This window comes from Anolis carolinensis, chromosome 2 (genome assembly GCF_035594765.1).
Source record: "Anolis carolinensis isolate JA03-04 chromosome 2, rAnoCar3.1.pri, whole genome shotgun sequence".
Taxonomy (NCBI): domain Eukaryota; kingdom Metazoa; phylum Chordata; class Lepidosauria; order Squamata; family Dactyloidae; genus Anolis; species Anolis carolinensis.
In genome coordinates this window covers 155,897,719-155,918,483 of record NC_085842.1, presented here as the reverse complement: position 1 = coordinate 155,918,483, position 20,765 = coordinate 155,897,719, and the positions used below count along the sequence as shown (strand labels likewise).

Sequence of the window (20,765 nt, the reverse complement as noted above, 5' to 3'; positions counted from 1 at the left end):
CGTGACAGTGGCAGCTCGGATAGTATACGCTAGATACTGGAAAACCCCTAAGGTACCTCCCTTAGCAGAACTGGAACAATATACTATAGAGTTGCTGATGATGGACAAAATAACAATGCACTTAAGAGGAGAACCTTTAGAGAACTTTGTTAAGGAATGGCAACCAATGATCCAACATTTCAATGTAAAATTAATCTAAAAATATACATAGAGGAAGCTAATAGACTGAAGGCAAGGAGGAAACGGATATAAATTTGGAACTTATAATATCACTATATATACTATACAAATAGAAGCCTGTGACCCCTTATTGTAAATATATTGTCTGAGAAATGATTATGAAAGACTAATAGATGAAAGTATTGCACTGTATGCAACAAACACTCGCAATGTATGTATATTTGAATGAATGAAAATAAATAAACATTATATATATATAAAAAAACATAAAATCTGTTATTTCCATATTGTTGTTAGTACATTCCCATCAGAGATGTAGAATGCATTATCTTAGCCCACTTTGTCAGAAAGACCTGTGGAAAAGGTGTTCAACCCACCACATGTAAATTGTGTCTTATTTGGCATAACTAGGGAGTGATTTGTAGGCTTATACAATCCGGGTAAACCTTGATCCGTTTTGGTGTCCCAGATTTTGGTGGGAGCCTTGATCTGTTTTTTTGGGAGCCTGCTGAATTTGGGAGGACAGAAATCCATTTTCAATCTGGAAGATCCAGAAGATTATTTTTCAATCCTGCTGATTGGCAGCAATTGGGGGGGGGGGGGGGAGGGAGGCTTCCCAGGTTGAAGGCAAGGGCTTCCTGCAGACCTTTCCTTTCGAGGAGACCCAGGTAAAGGTAAAGGACTTAGGAAACCTGCTTCATGCATTCCTTTCCCTTCTGTATTTAGAGGAGACCTGGGTTTAAGGCAAGAGGATCCTAGCAGCTGCCTCCCTCTCCACATTCCACATGTAACCAAAGGAAACCAAAAGCAGCTGGGATTTCGAAAGCCAGTGTTCTGTTGCAGCAGAAAAAAAAATTGGCAGTAGTGCATGCCGTTATGGGCATCCAAATAAATCAAACCACTTTTAAAAAATGAATCTATGCATAAGCCTAGTGAATTGTATAATACATCAACAATAAACTTCATTGATGGAAGCTTAACAATTTTATTAAGAAACAAGGAAGTATAGAAGAGTAAAGGAACAAGATGGAGGAGCCCCCAACAGTGACTAGTGGGTTGTCTATGTCAGTGGGGCGGTATAGGTAGTCTCATCTTTAAATTAGACTTTAAAGGAATTAAGTTGTTGAACTATAAACCTCAAATACGTCCAGCATCTTGGATAATTTATTTAAGATCTGTATTAAAGCCGAGACCAAATATGTTATCCCCATTGATATGGAACTTACTACCTGCCACTGGGAGAGCCCATGGAGTAAAATACATATAGGATCATGCATGCAGAAGATGAAACAGCAGCGTTTGACTTCCTTTGTAGTTAGGTATTTGCATAGGGCTTACAAGTAGATTTCTAACACTCCTTTGACTGTTATAAACATCTGTCTTTGGGGTTGACAGACAATCCTGCTATCGCTTTCTCAAATATATTTGAAGTTGTCACCTGTGATGCAAGAGACACATTATTTCTAAATGTATTAATCGACTCCCTGTTTATGATTATAGAGGTTTCCCAATGCAGACTTAATAGCTTCATTTTTTAACATACAGTGCCTGGGAAATCCATGATGTTGCTGCTTTACTTTGCATTCAGTGAATCATCTATAGTCTTTGCTTTGCTTTCGCTTCCACATTTAGGTGTGTCAAGACTGACTCTGTGACACTTCATCTCACATATGTTAGAAATGATAACAGAACTCTAGAAAAATGAAGAAGCAGCAGGGATAATTTTATTCTATGTAAATAATAATAATAATAATAATAATAATAATAATAATAATAATAATAATATGTACATGGATGATCTAAAGCTTTACGGAAAATCAGAAACAGAAATTCAGTCACTAACCAACACAGTCAGAATCTTCAGCACTGACATCAGTATGGAGTTCGGCCTAAACAAATGCACCACAGTGGCCTTAAGGAAAGGGAAAATTGCTCACAGCGAGAGCATAGAGATGCCAAATGGACAAACCATAAAATGCAATGAGCCTGAAGCCTATAAATATCTGGGCATACTGCAGTTGGACAATATCAAGCATGGGCATGTGAAAAATGTGGTCAGCAAAGAATATATCCAAAGAGTCAGAAATACTTTGAAGAGCAAATTAAATAGCGGAAATACGATCAAGGCTCTCAACACCTGGGCCATACCCGTCATTAGATACACTGCTGGAATTGTGAACTGGACACAAGTAGAGCTAGATGATCTGGACAGAAAAATAATCCACTACTCATTACACCCGCATAGTGATGTTGACAGACTTTACCTGCCCAGAAAATCAGGAGGCAGAGGGCTTCTGCAAGTGAAACAAACGGTAGAGGAAGAGAAACATGCCCTGGCAGATTATGTGAAAGGCAGTGAAGAACCAACATTGAGGGAAGTCAACAGTAGTAAACTGCTTCAAGTGCAAAAGACAAAGAGTGAATACCATAAAAACACAATCCAGAGCAAAAGAGAAAACTGGCAAAAGAAGGCTCTCCACGGACAGTTCCTGGGGAAAATCAAGAGCCAAATTGACAAAGAAAAAACATGGCTGTGGCTCACAAATGGAACTTTGAAAATGGAGACAGAGGGCCTGATTCTGGCAGCCCAAGAACAAGCCATTAGAACCAATGCCATCAAAGCCAAAATTGAAAAGTCAATGAGAGATCCTAAATGACGATTCTGCAAGGAAGCAGATGAAACAATAGATCACGTCCTCAGCTGCTGCAAGAAGATCGCACAGACAGACTACAAGCAGAGGCATAATACCGTTGCTCAGATGATTAATTGGAACTTGTGCCACAAATACCAGCTACCTGTGACAAAGAACTGGTGGGATCACAAACCGGAAAAAGTTACAGAGAATGAACATGTCAAGCTAATCTGGGACTTCCAAATTCAGACAGACAGGATTTTGGAGCACAATACTCCTGAACTCACGATCATGCTAAAAAACAAAGTATGGATTGTCGATATTGGAATCCCAGGGGACAGCAGGACTGAAGAAAAACAACTGGAAAAGCTAACACGATATGAGGACATAAAGATCAAATTGCAAAGACTCTGACAAGCCAGTCAAAGTGGTCCCAGTGGTGATCGGCACACTGGATGCAGTACCTAAAGACCTTGGCCTGCACTTAAACACAATCGGCGCTGACAAAATTACCACCTGCCAGCTGCAAAAGGCCACCTTACTGGGATCTGCACGCATTATTCGCCGATACATCACACAGTCCTAGACACTTGGGAAGTGTCCGATGTGTGATCCAATACAACAGCCAGCAGAGTGTCTGCTGTGGACTCATCTTGTTGTGTTTCAAATAATAATAATAATAATATACTAAGGCCCCTTCTACACAGCTGAATAAAATCCGACATTATTTGCTTTGAACTGGAATATATGGCAATGTGGACTCAGATAACTCGGTCCAAAGCAGATATTGTGGGATTTTCTGCTTTGATATTCTGGGTTATATGACTGTGTGGAAGGGCCCTAACATGGGGCTGGTGTTCCAGCGTGTGAATGGGAACAAAAAAAAGAGCAAGCCCCGAATGTGCATTAAGTTCATTTTCTTTCATCAGTATTTTATATCAGCTATTTGGTTACATATGCATAACATATTTTCATCATCCAGCAGTCCTACTTAATAGCTGGCAGCCAGGTTGGTTGAAAGGGGTCTGTCCAGTTGCCAATCAAGGCACAAGGAGAAGGATTTTTCATCTCCCTCCTGCCGTGGAGTCAGGTGGTGACAGTCATTTGTCACAGGGGCCCTACTTCTGATTGTTGCAGCTTTGTTCATTCCCAATTCAAATTCAAAGGGATGACTTTGAGAGACTCAAATGCCTTGAAGCCATTGAAAAAGCATTACTTGCAAATGTATCTGCCCAACTGATTAGATAATGATAATTACTGGGGTTGTTCTCCCTGTGGATGCCAAGGTTCTCTCCATGTGGCTACAAGGGAGGAAAGAGATTATACTTTTGTGGCCTTTTTTGACATGCAAGAGGAGACCCCTGGTTTTTCTTGGCATTATAAGGGGGAGGGGATTGAGATCCAAGCATGGGAGACAATGAGCTGCTGAAGCACTAGGATAAGAACTGCTTTAATTTTCATTTTTTTTGCCACTGGTTTTATTTTGGTTTTTTGCCACTGGTTTTATTTTGGTTTCAGTCTATATTGCATTGTTGCTGTTTTTGCTTCCCATTACAGGGTTGTTTTTATGTGTTGTATTTCTCAGCAACAATCCTGTTGTAAATTACAAATGTGTAATTTGGAGTAACACATTGTGACGTTTACATATCCATGGTTCATAGTATAGGAGCTATGTAAGGACAGTCAAAATTCCCGAGTCTCAATTTACTAGCAGCGGTTGTTGCAAGCCAGGAGGGTCTTTCCTCCTTTTAATTTGCTGCCTTATAGTCCCATCCATTCTCTTAATACAAGTAATCTCTGGCATAAGGGGGAATTATGACAGGACATTTGTTTCTGACTGTTGCGCTGGAGATCACTCATGGAAGGGGGTGGAAATGTCAGCAGCTTGTCAGGAGATGGGAACAGATTCCTATCAATTGCAGCAGCAGCTGTCTGGCAAACTGAGATTAGGATGATAGGGCTGGAATTCCCAGTGTAGCACCATAACTACATCTCTTACACACATGTAAGAACCATATAGACTCTGGCCATTATTTTTAAACTCTTATGCCCAATTTATCTGTACTTTATACAATTGTTCATCATTTATGTATTATATTTACATAGGCATATGCCACTTATTAGACACTCTAAATATGCAACATATAAACATGTTAATCAGAACGTGGAATGTGGACACTTATTTTGGGGAAGGAGATTAAAGATCAGCAATGAACTGAAAATTCATTTTTTTAGCCGTAAACTTTATTTGTGAAGTTCTGGAATAAACACATGGTTCAATTATACATAATGTTGACATCCAAATGGAAATACAGAATCTTTACAAGCTGTCATAAACAGAGGAGACAATCCCACTGATCTTTACTAGCAATGAAAATAAGATGATCTCCGTTGTAGTGTCATCACTTTTGTCATCACCATCTCTTTTGCTTTTGCACATATCCACAAAAGTCACAAACAACAGAAGTCTTTGCTTGGAGGCACCTATTCTAAAAAAAGAAAAAAAGTAAAGAAAGGGAAGGAAAGGGAAATGCAAGACTTTACCATAGTAGTAGTATTGATGGTGGTATGATGAAAGGTTGAGTTTTAGCTGAGTTAAAAAAGAGCAAAACTGAGTTAATGAATACACTGGCCATGATTTATGAAGTGCACTAATGAAACATACCCTTTACTAATGTGCTTATGCTAGTGTTAATATACATTTACTGGCTGTAGGGGCATTTCAGCATTCATTCTGGTGACCTTTGTGTATCAAGGAAGGACAGAACAAGAAGGGAGCAGAAAATTGCCTCCTGCCAATGCGTGGCCAGGAAAAGGTGCTGGGTTCAAGAACTCCACTGACTACTTTTCCAGAACAACCTCCAGGTTTCTAATCAATCATTAATCTAAAATGATACCCAACATCATAACAGTGAAAGGAATTAAATTGTGTGCTCTCTATAATTGGTTATATTGGTCAGTAAAAAAAGGTTGCATCGAAATTATATATGTTCCCTTTATGGATTAGTGACTATTCTAGGCATGTTAGGGAATTCTGGTACTTATAGATCAGTGGTTCTCAACCTGTGGGTCCCCAGATGTTTTGGCCTTCAATTCTCAGAAATCCCAACAGCTGGTAAACTGGTTGGGATTTCTGGGAGTTGTAGGCCAAAACACCTGGAGACCCACAGGCTGAGAACCACAGTTATAGATGAAATATTATTATCTTTAGTATTTGTTCCATATATATATTTTTTGTAAAGCAGAATCCCACTTCACACTTGGTATAATATAGGGAGATTTCACTGCGTGATTCGACTGATAGTGTTGCATGGTTAGGAGGGACATAGCATGAAGATAACTAGTATAAATTCATTTTTTTCAATTAATTCATTTTTGCATCATGTGTGACATAACTCAGGAATACATTCCCTTCTCTTATGGTAGAATAATAGCATTTAACCAACTTGTATGATTATGGAAATGTGTAATCCATGCAACCCTCATGACTCTGGTGTGATTGTATCACTGGCCACAGGCTTCTAGCATTTGGACATTTTTTGAAAATAATATGCAACAAAAGATTTGATCTAGAACCATGAGTAAATATGTGCTTCGGTACATGTTGGGCTTTAGAGCTGTAGATAACTTCCAAAGCTTCAGGTTAGGTTTCATCTGTGTTTATGGAATTTCTCTCCCTTTGTGGTCTAGCTGCTAGCTTGTGTTTGATAGGTCTACATTTATACTGCTTTTCACCACCACTCTTGAGCCAGTTAGCATAATTGCTATACTTTCATAGCCCTATGCCTTTGTAGAATTAGCCTCAACAGTGAAATTGAATTATTGTACCCCACTGGATGTCCTATAGCATACAAAAGTGCCTTGGCAACAGATGTGGTCACTGACTGGGGGATGACTTGGCAAAAGTGAAATCACAGAATCTATTTGCTTGTCCAGAAACCAGACTGTATTTAAAACAGAAATGACCCTCCTCAACTCATCCTCATCCTCCTGTTTGCTCAAAGTTGCATGGAAATGTGGGGCAGAAGCCTTATCACGAACTAAGAATATTCACTGAATTGTATAGAAGAATTTAAGAAATGTCACAGATGATTAGTGTTTAGCAAAATAGCAAATAATATATGGCACAGAATTTAATGGACTGTTTTTAAAAGCCTCAAGATCATATTTCTGATAAATGATAATTCAGCTTGCAACAGCTAAGACAGCATGCTCATGATGAATATCTTTCATAATGACAAATAACACATTTCATAATGGCTTTTTTCACACTGTCTTCTCCATCAGAATAATGTAGGTGGCTGCTAGGTCCCGTCTCCTGTAACTGAACAGCAGTTTTTAGAAGTGAAGTTTACTACCTGGTCTCTCTGGCTATCTATCTTTTCTACATGACTTATCCCCACATCTTTGTCTACCTTCTTCTATCTCTTTCTATCAATTTAAAAGAACAATAGATCAATCTATAAGCTAGATGCTTGAATGAAGGTAAACGTCACAATTAAGTAGTTAATCTCCAATGCCGACAGTACATTGGATCTTTTTTTGCTGCCCACCATTTCATCCTGATCTTTGCCTCCCTGTATTAAACATATCTGAAATATGCTTACACCCCCTTTTGCCTATATGTTTCCTTATACTTATCATCCAACATATAAGAAGAAGGAGAGTTGGTTACCCAGCTCACCTGCAGCTGACTTTCATCTTTGGTTAGCCACCATTCCTGGTCTAAGATCCAAATTAAACTGAAGCTCCAGTTCATCTTCAGTTAAAGAACTGATGCCCCTGTGAGAAGAACTGGAGTACATCCTCTCTGACACACACTTGTTCAAAATATACTAAAGTTGATACACATCTTCTACAAGCTACCAATTGAGAAACTTTTCTTAGTCAGCTAAGGGCAATTTTCAACATCAAGGCTGATTTAAGGTGTGATTGCGGGTGTGCTTTGTGGAATTGGGAAAGCCGTGTTATTGCTTAGCCTTTTGCAAAGCGACTGCTTGCCATAGAGCTTTACCATTAAGAATGTAGATGAAGATGCAGATAGATGGGACCTCCATTGTGAATAAAGAGTGATGCATTGTGTCAATTAGAGAGGATCTTCCCCAGACATAATAATCAAGCTTAAGCCTCCTCAGTCATTGAAATGCTATTGCATGATCATTGGTGTTCTTCATCACCATTCCTATCTTCTTCCTCCTCTTCTTTTTTTTCTTCTGGCAGTGAAGGGGTGTGTTAATGGGTAGGGTCAATGTTTGGTAAATTGAAGATGAAGATCTGTCAGCCACACCAAACTCATGAACACAATGAGATGATATTCTCCTCCCCGCCCATGCAAAATCAAACACCTCCTTAAACTGAATAAAAGGGAAGCTCTTTCCAGCTCTGGATTCAGAGGGATTTGCTTCCCTTGGGCTCTGCATACATCTCTTCCTTTATTGCATTGCAACTACTTGGCTTTATTGTTTTCTCTTCTATTAGTTTGACTCCACCACTATAATGTCTATCCACACAGGCTTTCAAAGCTCCAAAGGGAGCAGAAGGGGCTACAGCTCATGTTCTGCTATTGGTGGTGGTGGAGGAGGTGGTAGACATACCTATTCATGCAGGGGATTTGGTGGTGGCGGCGGTGGCATGAGAGGCCAGTATGGCAGCAGAAGCCTTCATAACTATGGTGGAGGCACAAGGATTTCCTATGGACGAGGCTATGGCGGTGGCATGTATGGAGGTTATGGTGGCGGCTATGGAGGTGGAGCTGGTGGAATGGGTGGTGGTTTTGGTAGTGGAATGAGTGGCGGCTATGGTGGTGGCGGAATGGGTGGCTATGGTGGCAGCGGAATGGGTGGCTATGGTGGTGGTGGAATGGGTGGCTTTGGAGGTGGTGGAATGGGTGGTGGTTTTGGGCCTGGAGGAATTGGTGGTGGATTTGGACCTGGAGGAATGGGTGGTGGCTTTGGAGGTGGTGGATTTGGTCCAGGAGGACTAGCTGGTGGACCTGGAGGCATTGGCAGTGTCCAAATAGATCCAAGTCTTCTGCGACCAGTCAATGTAGAGATAGACCCCCAGATCCAGCAAGTGAAAAATCAGGAGAAAGAGCAGATCAAGCTCCTCAACAACCAATTTGCCAACTTCATTGACAAGGTGAGTTATCAGAAGAACATGTGATGCAACTTGATTTCATGGAAGGCATGCTCAAGTATGGAAGGGAGTCAGTTAATTTTGAAATTCTAAATGTGGTTATTCTTGAAAATCAGAATACTGATTTATATATTTATTTTCCCATATACAACTAGGGATTAGATAGGATTTCTTCTCCACATAATACCTTCTTAAGATTCTAAAATTAGAAGCCATCTCCTTATATCTTATCAATTGTATACAGCTATCCCATTCAGACATTTCAAATACATTAAAATAATTGCACATGATTATAGACTGATAGCTAGAAATAATAAGAGAATGCCTCAAAATAAAATAATTTCAGCTATCATGGAGAACCTAAAATTGGTTCCAGAAATATGTGGGAGTGGAAAGGCTTTCTTTAAAAATTATAGTAATGGATGAAGACAGAAATTGAATTTGTGGAGGCAAAAAGCCATTTATTCATATATATATATATATATATATATATATATATATATATATATATATATATACACACACACTTCTCTGTGTCTCATTTTGTATCAGTATATTATTTTATCATTTTAAAATGACTTTTTTCTAAAGGCCACAAAGATTTAGTAGTACAAGATGAAAACTAGAAATAATATGAACAATAATAAGAACAGTCATTTGGTAACCTACCCAAGGTACTGTTAATGAGAACCAATTAGAAAAGAACCTTCATTCACTTCAGTCAGGATCACTTACAAGCGGACACTAAATATCTCTATGGTAATGAAGGAGTTCCTCTGTAACAGTGTATCTCAAACTCTGCTCCTCCAGGTGCTTTGGACTTCAGTTCCCACAAATCCTAACAGCTAGTAACGTGGCTGGGATTTCTGGAAACTGAAATCCAAAACATTTGGAGGAGCAGAGTTTAAGAAACTCTAGTAAGAAAACTATGAAACTACTGGTTCCTCTTGTAACTTCTGATGAATTTTGTCAGAAACCAAAGGACATTTGTTGAACTTAGTGAAACATTATACATTAAATGGAGAAAATTGTGCATATCTGAGTTTCCAATCAGTTTGTTGTGGGCCTTGGCATAAAATCAATTATTTATGAAAGGTCTGTCTTTGCTGTCAATCAGAAACATCCATCCCATGCACTCAGATATATCTCATTCTTTACTTTTAGGTAAGGTTCCTTGAACAGCAAAACAAGGTTCTGCAAACGAAATGGCAGATCTTACAGCAACAGACTCAGGGCCGAGGTCCGATGCAGAACCTGGATGGTGAATATCAGCTTTTCCTGAACGGCCTGAGGAACCAAATTGATCAAATCCGTTCCCAAAAGCAACAGCTGATGTCTGAGCTTCAAAACATGCAGCAAGTTGTGGAAGACTCCAAGAACAAGTAAGGAAAGAAGAAATGACAGATTCTTGTCACCCACCCACCAACATTTCATAGGCGAAACTAGGGCATGGGTGGCCAGGATGGCAAACAAGGACTCACACGTGCTAGAAAGGCTGCTGTAGTATGCTTTGCCTGAGCTCACTGGGAATGATTTTTACCCTTTCCTCTCCTCCCTCCATATGGAGTTAATTGGGTGCAAGCTACTTTTTCTCTTTGAACTCGGTTTGCAGCAGCTGAAATGAGGAGAATACAAACATGAACATTGGGGGAAAGGAAAAATGGGATTATTTGAGGAACAGCTGACAAAGTAGAATGACAGATAATTAAATAGGACAGTTAGAGGATTTGTTGTTGCCATTGGTGGTCCAGTTGAACAGAGGGATAGTCAGCTCTAAACTACCAATTAACTGTAGGTAGTTCAGGGAGAGCAGCAGAAAAATATCGGGTTATTTTCCTAAAACAGGATGTACTACTCTGATGTCATTCCAACAGACAAGGTCCTTGGTAATTTCTGTCATAGTGTATCCAAAAACAGCAGTGATTCTCCACCTATGGGTCCCCAGGTGTTTTGGCCTACAACTCCCAGAAACCCTAGCCAGTATACCAGCTGTTGGAATTTCTGGGAGTTGAAGGCCAAAACATCTAGGGATGCACAGGTTGAGAACCACTGAAATACAGTAATGTAGCTGAATGCTTATTTACTGATATCCCCATTTTCCACTAGCCAAAGGAATGGCCATGGTGATAACTGAACCAGAGGAAAGGGATTGTTGTTTTTGGAGAGGATTTTAGTCATTGTATGATTGGTACAGAATTCTGACCTCTGCAGTGATGAAAGAAAGAAAGAAAGAAAGAAAGACAGACAGACTCATGAGTAGCATGCCGGTCTATTTTAATTCTTTCTTGGGGATATAATATAATAATGTTCAACTTATGTGGCCCATTTTAACATTTTTGCATTCTTTTTTTTTTTTGTATGCTTGCTTTTTATATTCTGTTGTGTGTATGAAGCCAGTAACATTCACTGTGTTGGTATCTTCTTTTTCTCTTCCTTCTCTTTTAAACAGGTATGAACAAGAGATAAACCAACGTACAACTTCTGAAAATGAATTTGTCGTGCTCAAAAAGGTGAGCAACTAACTTTGATATCATACTAGAAAAAGAGAAGGTGTTACCTATCTAGTAACAGAATTCAAGCACCTATCAGCCCTTTTTTCAGACATTTCTGGTAATATTTCTTCTGAGGGGGCTTGCTATTGTTTTCTTATAATGCTGAGCATGGTTTCTGTTCCTGAGCAGACATTTGAACCCTGCTCCTTAGATTAACTTTGTCACAGTAAGAATAGACAAGCAAACAAAAAACAGAGAGCACAATATGGACATGGTAAAAACTTGTAGATATGCTAAAAACTTAGCTTTCTGTAACTTTACATTTGGCTTCTTTATTTCCTCCCCCCAGGATGTGGATTCTGCCTACATGAACAAAGTTGACTTGGAAGCTAAAGTTGGTGGTATAGTTGAGCAGATCAACTTCTTCAGAAGAATATTTGACATAGTAAGGGATCTTTCTGTTCCATCTCTGAGCCTGAACATTATGTTATTATCAGAAATGATGTGCCGCAGTCCCCAACCTTCCCCCAGAACTCAAATTCAATTTTGGTTTCAAAGGAAGCCACATTCTCTCTTTATATCAAATGAACACACCATCTTCATTCCACATGCTTTGGGGGGGGGGGGGGGGGAGGATGGCCTGGAGTCTTTGGAAGAAGATGTGGTATCCATGAGTCTACTTAATATCCTACAGATATTTTTAGTTGCATTTGGCTTTGCCCCTTCCTTTATTGTGTGGTGCTTCATCTCAAGCAGTGTAATCTGCATGATTCTGAGATCTCTGTGTTCATATTGCTCTAGAGCAGTGGATCTCAACCTGTAGGTCCTCAGGTGTTTTGGCCTACAACTCCCAGAAATCCCAGCCAGTTTACCAGCTGTTAGGATTTCTGGGAGTTGAAGGCCAAAACATCTGGGGACCTACAGGTTGAGAACCACTGCTCTAGGCATTTCCATGTTATGTACCTGCAACAAACTGTTAGATTAAGTTGATGGCATGCCAGTTTTTATTTTGTCTCTCTTCTTCGTTGGGATCTAGAAACTGAGCTGAGGTCTAGAAATGTGCATGTGTGTATTCAGTATAAAATAAAGACCAAATCAATTTGGTATTCCAAATATTTTTATTTTAGGTTTGCCATAACTTCTACTATGAGAAATACCATCTATTTTGACCCAATTTTATTAGAAGAGCTGAATTTTCAGCTACGAAACAAAGGATTTAAACGTATTGTATTAGTCTAATCTTTTACACTACACGTACTACATTTATAGATGAGGTGAAGCTGACTTCAAGTACAATTCATTGGCTGAATTTTTGCTGCTGTTGCCCCCTTGCAGGAACTATCTCAGATCCCTATTGGAGGTAAAGACACCTCAGTGGTTGTGAACATGGATGACAGCCGTGATTTGAACTTGGAAGGCATGATTGATGAAGTAAGAGCTCAATATGAGGAGGTTGCTCGCAGCAGCCGAGCCGAGGCTGAGACCTGGTATCGCTCTCAAGTAAGTAACCCACCTGAGACTCAAAATCATTATACCTAACAATGTTTTCTGCTTTTCTGTGAAGTGGATATTTTCCTTTTAAAGAGACTAATGGAAGAATGTCCGAAGAAGAATGGAGCTGGCATTTGCCAATATCTGTCCATTTTCTATTTGTTCTCCCTACAAGAGGAACTGAAAACACACTTATACTGGGTTAAAAGGAATTCAATTGTGATTCTCTTTTTTCTAGAAAACCTTGGGAACTGTAGTTCCGTGTTAGGAGAAAGGTCACTATGAGTCTCTAGGAATGAATCCTCAAGATTTTCACCCAATTACATGCTGGGCAGTGTTACACTTCCCCTGAAAACACAGGTTCTCAGCTTGGGAGTTCTCCTGGACTCATTGCTAAGCCTGGAACCCCAAGTTTTGGCGGTGGCCAGGGGAGCATTCGCACAACTAAAACTTGTTTGCCAGCTGCGCTTGTACTTTGAGGAGTCAGACTTGGCCATAGTGGTCCACCCTCCTGTTACATTTTGAAGAGACTACTGCAATGCAGATGTTTCAATTGGGCAGCAGCCAGCTTTCTAACTGAAGCGGTGTACAAGGAGCATACAACTCCTCTGTTGCGTCAGTTCCACTGGCTGCTGGTTTGCTATTGAGCACAATTCACAGTGCTGAGTTATAGGCTATTAATCCCTAAATGGTTCCAGTCCAGCTTACCTATCTGAATGCATCTCCCTTTATGAACTGGTTAAGCACTAAGATTGGCTGGGGAGACCCTGCTCTCCATCCCACTGCCTTCGCAGGTGCGATTGGTGGGAACGAGAGACAGGGCCTTCTCAGTGGTGGCCCCTTGGCTGTGAAACTCCCTTACCAGCGAGATTAGATCAGCCCCCAGCCTTCCTGGCGCGTAGAAAACAACTTAGAACTTGGGTTTTCAAGCAAGCGTTTGGGGAGTGAAATCAAATAGTGAAATGAAAACCTCGGGATCGAAGCAATGTCTAATATTTTATGTTTATGTCTCTGTTGATTGTTTTATAGTTTTAATGGTTTTAATCTACAGTTATGTTATTTTACATAGGTGATGTATTTTACATTTATGTGAGGCATTGAATTTTGCCATTACTATCTTGTGAACCACTTCGAGTCCCCTCAGGGGTGAGAAAAGCATTATATAAATAAATAAATACATTCCCAACATGCTTTGGGAGAGCCATGGCAGTGATAGAAGCAGAGCTCAGAAATTTACTTTTAGAGGAAAAAGGAATAAACATGACAGCATGCTGAAGCCATTCATTCCTGATGATAGTGTGGATCTCAGTTCACAAGCTGATTATTTCCTCAACATTTGGTTCAATAAGATGAAACCACTGGGACAGGGGCTAATAGCCTGTGAGGTCTTTATAATTTCATAGACTAAGAATTATGATATCATACATGTTTGAATTAAGAGTTATCATGGTTGTGCTATTGCTAGTGATTGAAAGACCACCCACATGACCGAATGGTAGCAGTTTGACACCACTATAACTGCCATGGATTCATCCTATACATTTGTTAAATTTGGAGTTTGTTGGCCCACAAAACTACATATCACATAATTCCATAGCATTGAGCCATGACAGTAAATGTGATGTCAAATTACTCTGATTTTGCAGTGTGAATAATCCTTACAGCTGAGGCAGACCCACCAGCATAGGGATTCTTGGAGGTGCTGAGGAGCTGGGTGGTGAGCAAGGATGTATCCAGCTCCCTCCTGAAAGCTTTGTGACAGACAGCAGCAGGGATGGTCACCACAGCTTGTCCCAAAGTACCTGGCTGCTAGGAGAGGAATGGGAAATCCTTCATTTACCAACTATAATTCCTAGAATTCTTTTAGGGGAAAGACCAGATTCATTATGGTGGTATAAAAGACAGGACTGTACAATGAGGAGATCTTGTTGGCCATTTCTGTTATAAGCCATAGAATTTTTATTAATATGGTGCAGTAAAGGAAAGTTTGGCTGTTTTCTCTTCTTCACCTGTTGCACTTTTAAACACATGGTTGTTATCCATCAGTATGAAGCTCTGCAGAACGCAGCAGGAAGACATGGGGAAAATCTGCAGAACACCAGACAAGAGATTCAGGAGCTGACCAGGAACATCCAGAGGCTGCGAGCTGAAATTGAGCATGCCAAGAAACAGGTATGGAGGACAAACATACTGTATATATTCGAGTATAAGCAGAGTTTTTCAGACTTATTTAAGGTTGAAAAAGCCCCCCTCGGCTTATACTCGAATGAAGGTCCTGGCCACCTTATATTCAGGTTGGAGTATTTAGCTAATCAGAGTTGGAAAGTCTTATCTCATTGAAGTCTTACTATTATCTTAAATTACATTTTAATGTAAATATTCGAAAACATTTAACCTACTGATGCCTCAATTTTATTGGTATCTATTTTTATTTTTGAAATTTACTAGTAGCTGCTGCATTTCCAACCCTTGTCTTGTACTCGAGTCAATATGTTTTCCCAGTTTTTTGTGGTAAAATTAGGTGCCTTTGCTTATATTCGGGTAAGCTTATACCTGAGTATATACAATACTATTTGACCATAAGAATGGAAACTGAATTCCCTTTTTAGATATCCATGCCAGTTTAGAAAGTAGGGCCTTAAGTCAGTATAAAAATGTTGGAGACCTAGGAAAAGTTACCTTTTTATTACCACAGCCTCCTCCCCAATCCTTCTGCATAAGCCTGCTGGGAAACTCTGAGAATTATAGTTTAAAAACGTACATTTTTCAAACTCTGATATCTTGTGGGAAACTGTGATTCAATTCCTCAACAAAAATGTCTGAGAATTATAATCTCAAAAAAAGCAATTTTCCCGAATTATGATACTTTGTAGAAAACCCTGCTTCAATCTCTGATAATTCCAATCAAAAGTGTAGTTGTTCCTCCACTTTTGCAGATTTGATTATTCACAGATTTGATGAAAAAGTACTCTCTAGGTATCTCTAGGTCTTCCAGTGTGATTCTATGTTCAGCTTCCTCCAGTCATGCAGGAAGATGTAGACTAGAGATTTCTAGATAGAGCACCTCTCTAGATTCTCTAAATCCTCCAGTGAAAGTCTATGTTCAGTTTCCAATAGAAGTTGGCCATTGGGTTGTGAAAGTTCCTAGAGCAGTGTTCTCTCAGGTAAAAAAAAGAAAAGAAAATTTTTATTCATGGTTTTTCGCTTACAAGGGAGTCCTGCACCCCTATCCATAGCAAATGTGGAAGGTCGACTATATTTAACTGAGTCTGGCTTCCTTTCAAACCTGATGTTTGGAGATGGTAGAAAGTGCAATAAAATATATTTGGGAGTTGTTAAGATGGAGAAAACAGATATAGGGATGACAATTGGGAAAGAGCATTGAGTCATTGGCTTACAGAACAGACAACACTCTTAACTCAGCACTGTCACACTTTCATTGCAGGCAGCTGCTAAAGGTTGCCTATCTCCTTCTCAATCACCTTTCCCAGTCTCTCTGTGCTCTACAATATAGGAAGGTCCAAAGGGGTTGGTTTGATTGTTGCATCATAGGCAACAGGGAAACATGCACACAAGATACATTGCACTGCCTGTATGGAAATGCAGGTGTGTGATACTGCTTAAAATCACATTTCTGCAGAAGCCTGGGTGGCTGAAGGGACAACATGTTGCAATTTGAGCCTGGGAGGTTTCAGGGTGGAATCTTTTAGGCATTAAAACCAGGAGCTCTGAAAAAAGGGCTAGTGCTTATAGCTTAGTGGAGGAGCGTGAGCTCTGCATGTGAAAGGTCATGGGCTCAATCTTGGTATCTTTAGATGGGGCTGGAAAAGTTCTCTACCTGGATCCTGGGAAAGTCCTTGCCAGTCAGAACAGCCAAGGCTGAAATTCATAAGCAAGTGGTAGTGCTACTATACTAGGAGGGCAGTGAATCTGTTGTGAGTCCTAGTTTAAGCTTTAAGGAAATAAACCTGGTTTAATGGAAGCTAAGGTTTCATATCTTGCATTGATGCAAACTCAATTTCCCCTGGGACCCTCCAGATGTTTTGGACATACATTTGGAATCCCCCGGAAACTATCTCACACCGAGATATATATATATATATATATATATATATATATATATATATATATATATATATATGTTTACATGTTTCTCATCTTTATAGTCTGCCATTAATTTGAACTCTTCTGTAGGGGTGCAATCCCTTGTTAATTTTCTTTCCAAAGGAAGCAATGCATAAAAACTTATGTTTCTACTTGTGAGAAATTCTTGGGAGGCTGTCCAAGTTTTGAAGTCTGTTTAAAATTTGGGAACTTGAGGTACATAACATTCGTACGTGGTTGGGAATGACTGTATGGAATAACAATAACAACAACAACAACAGCAGAAAACAACCAAGTGTGAATTTTGTGTAGAATGAGTCCCAAACTGCAATGATTCTCATCAGTTGAGATTATTACCAGGGGTTCTTGACCATCAAATCCTACATTGTTCAAATATTTTGAATGCTTCAGTTGGATCAATGGAAGAAATACTGGATGAGGGTGCAGAATGAGAGTATTGCCCTCATGAATGAGAATAATGTAATACAATATAATACTACTAATAATACAATATAATATATAATAATATTGAATATATAATACAAATATATTAAATAAAATCAATTCCCTTTATTTTGGATGCCTAAGCTATATATTTATATGCTCAGAGGAAGTTTTAAGCTATTACAATGCTAGAAATTTGGAGAATGAAAGTTGGGTGGGTAAATGGGAGACTTCTTTTTTACATCAAGGGTACATCTCTCCCCTGCCCCATAGCTATATGGCTAGAACAGGGTCAGATTGTCAGAAGAAAGCACTCAATGGAGATAAGGGGGTAATTTTTCAAATATTCCCTGTTCTTTTATAGGCTGCTCAAATGCAGTCAGCTATTGCTGAAGCTGAGGAACGTGGTGAGATGGCGCTCCGTGATGCTAAGCAGAAGCTGGATGAATTGGAAGGTTCCCTGACCAAGGACAAAGAAGTGTTGGCCCGCCTCTTGAAAGAGTACCAGGACCTGCTGAATGTCAAGCTGGCTCTGGACATGGAAATTGCTATGTACAGGAAACTGCTGGAAGGAGAAGAGAGCAGGTGTGTCTGCTGCCACCTTTCGTATCAGGGACTTTTTTTTGTAAATTGGTTTGCTGGGCACCCAGTGTTGATAGGTACCATTTATCTTGATTTCAAATATTATGGGGTGTCAAGTTTTCGGTGGGGATCCAGCCAATGTTTTCCTGTATGGCTAGTGTCCTATAACTATTTTAACATCTTAATTTGGGGAGAGGAAGCCCAATTTGTCTCCAGGTTCCCTTGAGAAATGCAGTGGCTCTCTCTGAGTTGTGTTCTTGTCCTAGACTTACTGGGATCATTTGGTGAAGTGTTCCATCTTCTTGGATCTGTATAAGTTGAACTGAAGGCAGGGAACTGAGGCTGATGTATGGAGGGTCCAGATTTAACAAAGGACACTGTTAAATCTTCAAAACTGTTGAAAAGTTAGTTTTTGGACTAGATGTTCCAGAAAATCTAGCCAGCAGGCTGGGGAGACTTTGAGGTTGTAGTTTCTAAAAAGGAAGGGAGTGTAGGATAGAACCACCATTATGTAGTGCTTCATCATTGGATTAAGGCTCTAAGAGACTTGGCTTTGAATCCCTGATTGACCATGGAAACCCTCTTGATGGCTTCGAGCAAGGCATACTCCTTTAGCCAAAGACAAATGCAATGACAAGCCAATTCTGAACAAACTCTTGTCATGTAAACCTGGTGAAAAGTTTACCTTCGGGTCGCCATAAATTAGAAACAACAAAGTAAAAAAAAAAACCTTTTCCAAATTTTGGACTCTGTTGCAAGTTGCAACTCATGATTCTATAATTTATAAATATTAGCAGCAGGTCTACTCTCATCTGAAAATACTGCTAGGCCTATTATGGCTTTTTCATTTGTTTCAATAAATGTCTTTTGTCACTTGCTCCTAAACAGGATATCTGGCCTAGGATCCCAAGTCCATGTCTGTAAGTAACTTGTCATTTTCATTGTAACTGATTTGAGATTTACCATTTTAAAGGTGTGTGTGTGTGTGTGTACACACACACACACACATATATACAGGGTGTTTTAAAAAGAATTCCCTAGTTTTAAGTATAAACACATTAAAACTAGGGAGATTTTTTCAAATACCCTGTATATATATGGTATTTATATGGTGGCATATGTACTGAATATGTGTTTTTCTTACAGCTGTGAGAGGCAGCAGTTATGGAGGAGGAATTGGCGGCGGAGGACTTGGTGGACTTGGAGGCGGACTAGGTGGAGGAATGGGAGGTGGCGGCCTTGGAATGGGCGGCGGTCTTGGTGGTGGCAGTTTCGGTGGCAGCGGCATGGGTGGTTCCATTGGAGGTGGAGGAATGGGCGGAGGCATGAGTGGTGGCTACGGAAGTGTAAGCGGAGGCTACGGAGGTGGAAGTATTGGCTACGGAGGTGGAAGTGGAGGCTATGGAGGAATTATAAGCAGCGGAGGCTCAGGCGGCTCTTCCTATGGAGGCGGCGGATACTCACGTGGTTCTGGAAGTGGATCTAGCACAATTATCAGGAGAACCACTACATCCAGTTCATCTGTCAAAGGCGGAGGTTATTAAGCACCCCTACAGGTCTTCAAAAGGAAAGCTCCAAGTGACAACAGCACATCACCTTCAGCTCTACCCTGGTAATCCAGAAAAGAAACAAACTGTGGCCTTTAAGCACAAGATCTTTATCTATTTTGCTCCCCAGATAAAACCCACAAGAACGCACCACTGAAAGTAACCATCTTCCAACATGCCTGTACCACCTATTAGGTGACCAATAGTGGAACAGACCTACAGAAAAATGGCAATTGGCATGTACTGGTGATGCAATAGAATATCAATAGAATGAAAAGTTGCTTGAAAAGAGGAAAGGGAGATGTGCAGATCAGGCAGTGCTTCTTTCATTATGCTGTATATTTTGGCTTTGTTTTGGTGGCTCTCCAATGGTAATGCATATGAACATGACCTTTTCTTTTTTTCTCTTGAGGCTTCTTCTTCCAATGGATTGTTCTCTTCAGGTGTTGTAATTCCCACCTTCAGAATAAATCATTCATTCCCACTGTCTGTTTTTATGTTGCAGAATGGCTGACACTGACAAATGCCCTTATTGACTTAAAGTTATACAATGAGACTATTTGTTTTTCTTAATTACAGCCCTGTTTTAGTCCAGACTCAATGACAGAGTTAACTATAGAGCATTGTGTAACAATCCACTAATTAGATTTGATGATTTGGGATGTTGTCTCATCACAGTACCATGAAAATGTCCAACCTCGCCAGTTTTGTGAATTACATGCACCTATCTTTATCTCTCATGGTTTGTTTCCCAATTTCTTGGGAGGCAACCATTTTCAATAAACTGCAGTCAAAGTCAGATGTGGTTTTGATTTCTTTCTTTCTCTTATACAATTCAATTAATGTAGGGTGAAAGTGAGGGCTTGTACATAATCTTCTAAACTGAATTAGCTTGAGAAAAAATTGCACTGAAAGCCTATGTATATTTACTTGGGAATTCAACCCTATACAATTAATTATGACTAATCCAAAATGGGATCACAATCTCCACATTCCTTTTGCAGCATACGTTAAGGAAAAAAGTATGAAAAACGTACAATTAATACTTAAGACTTTGGCTTTGAAATTAATCAGTACACTCAACATTTAAGTCCATAACCTTAATAAAATCCAACTGATTTGAAAGGGAGAACTGGGCATGGGCTAATTCCAACTAG

At 39.8% G+C, this 20,765-nt stretch overlaps 1 protein-coding gene across 1 annotated transcript; it reads left to right on the top strand.

The window, feature by feature from the left end:
* Positions 1-8,294: 8,294 nt before the first annotated feature.
* On the top strand, positions 8,295-20,407 carry LOC100560037 (keratin, type II cytoskeletal 5). Its single transcript, XM_003217022.4, has 9 exons — positions 8,295-8,951; positions 10,113-10,330; positions 11,398-11,458; positions 11,790-11,885; positions 12,776-12,940; positions 14,978-15,103; positions 17,844-18,064; positions 18,950-18,981; positions 19,208-20,407. Exons 1-9 carry the CDS (start codon positions 8,310-8,312, stop codon positions 19,603-19,605), a joined length of 1,959 nt encoding a protein of 652 aa, XP_003217070.2. The 5' UTR covers positions 8,295-8,309; the 3' UTR covers positions 19,606-20,407.
* Positions 20,408-20,765: the final 358 nt, after the last annotated feature.

Excerpts from the sequence above, each read along its gene's own strand:
- LOC100560037 (XM_003217022.4), top strand. The coding sequence starts at position 8,310 with ATGTCTATCCACACAGGCTTTCAAAGCTCCAAAGGGAGCAGAAGGGGC. Across the intron at positions 12,941-14,977 it reads AGACCTGGTATCGCTCTCAA|TATGAAGCTCTGCAGAACGC; the intron begins GTAAGTAACCCA and ends GTTATCCATCAG. Across the intron at positions 18,982-19,207 it reads AGGATCCCAAGTCCATGTCT|CTGTGAGAGGCAGCAGTTAT; the intron begins GTAAGTAACTTG and ends TTTTTCTTACAG.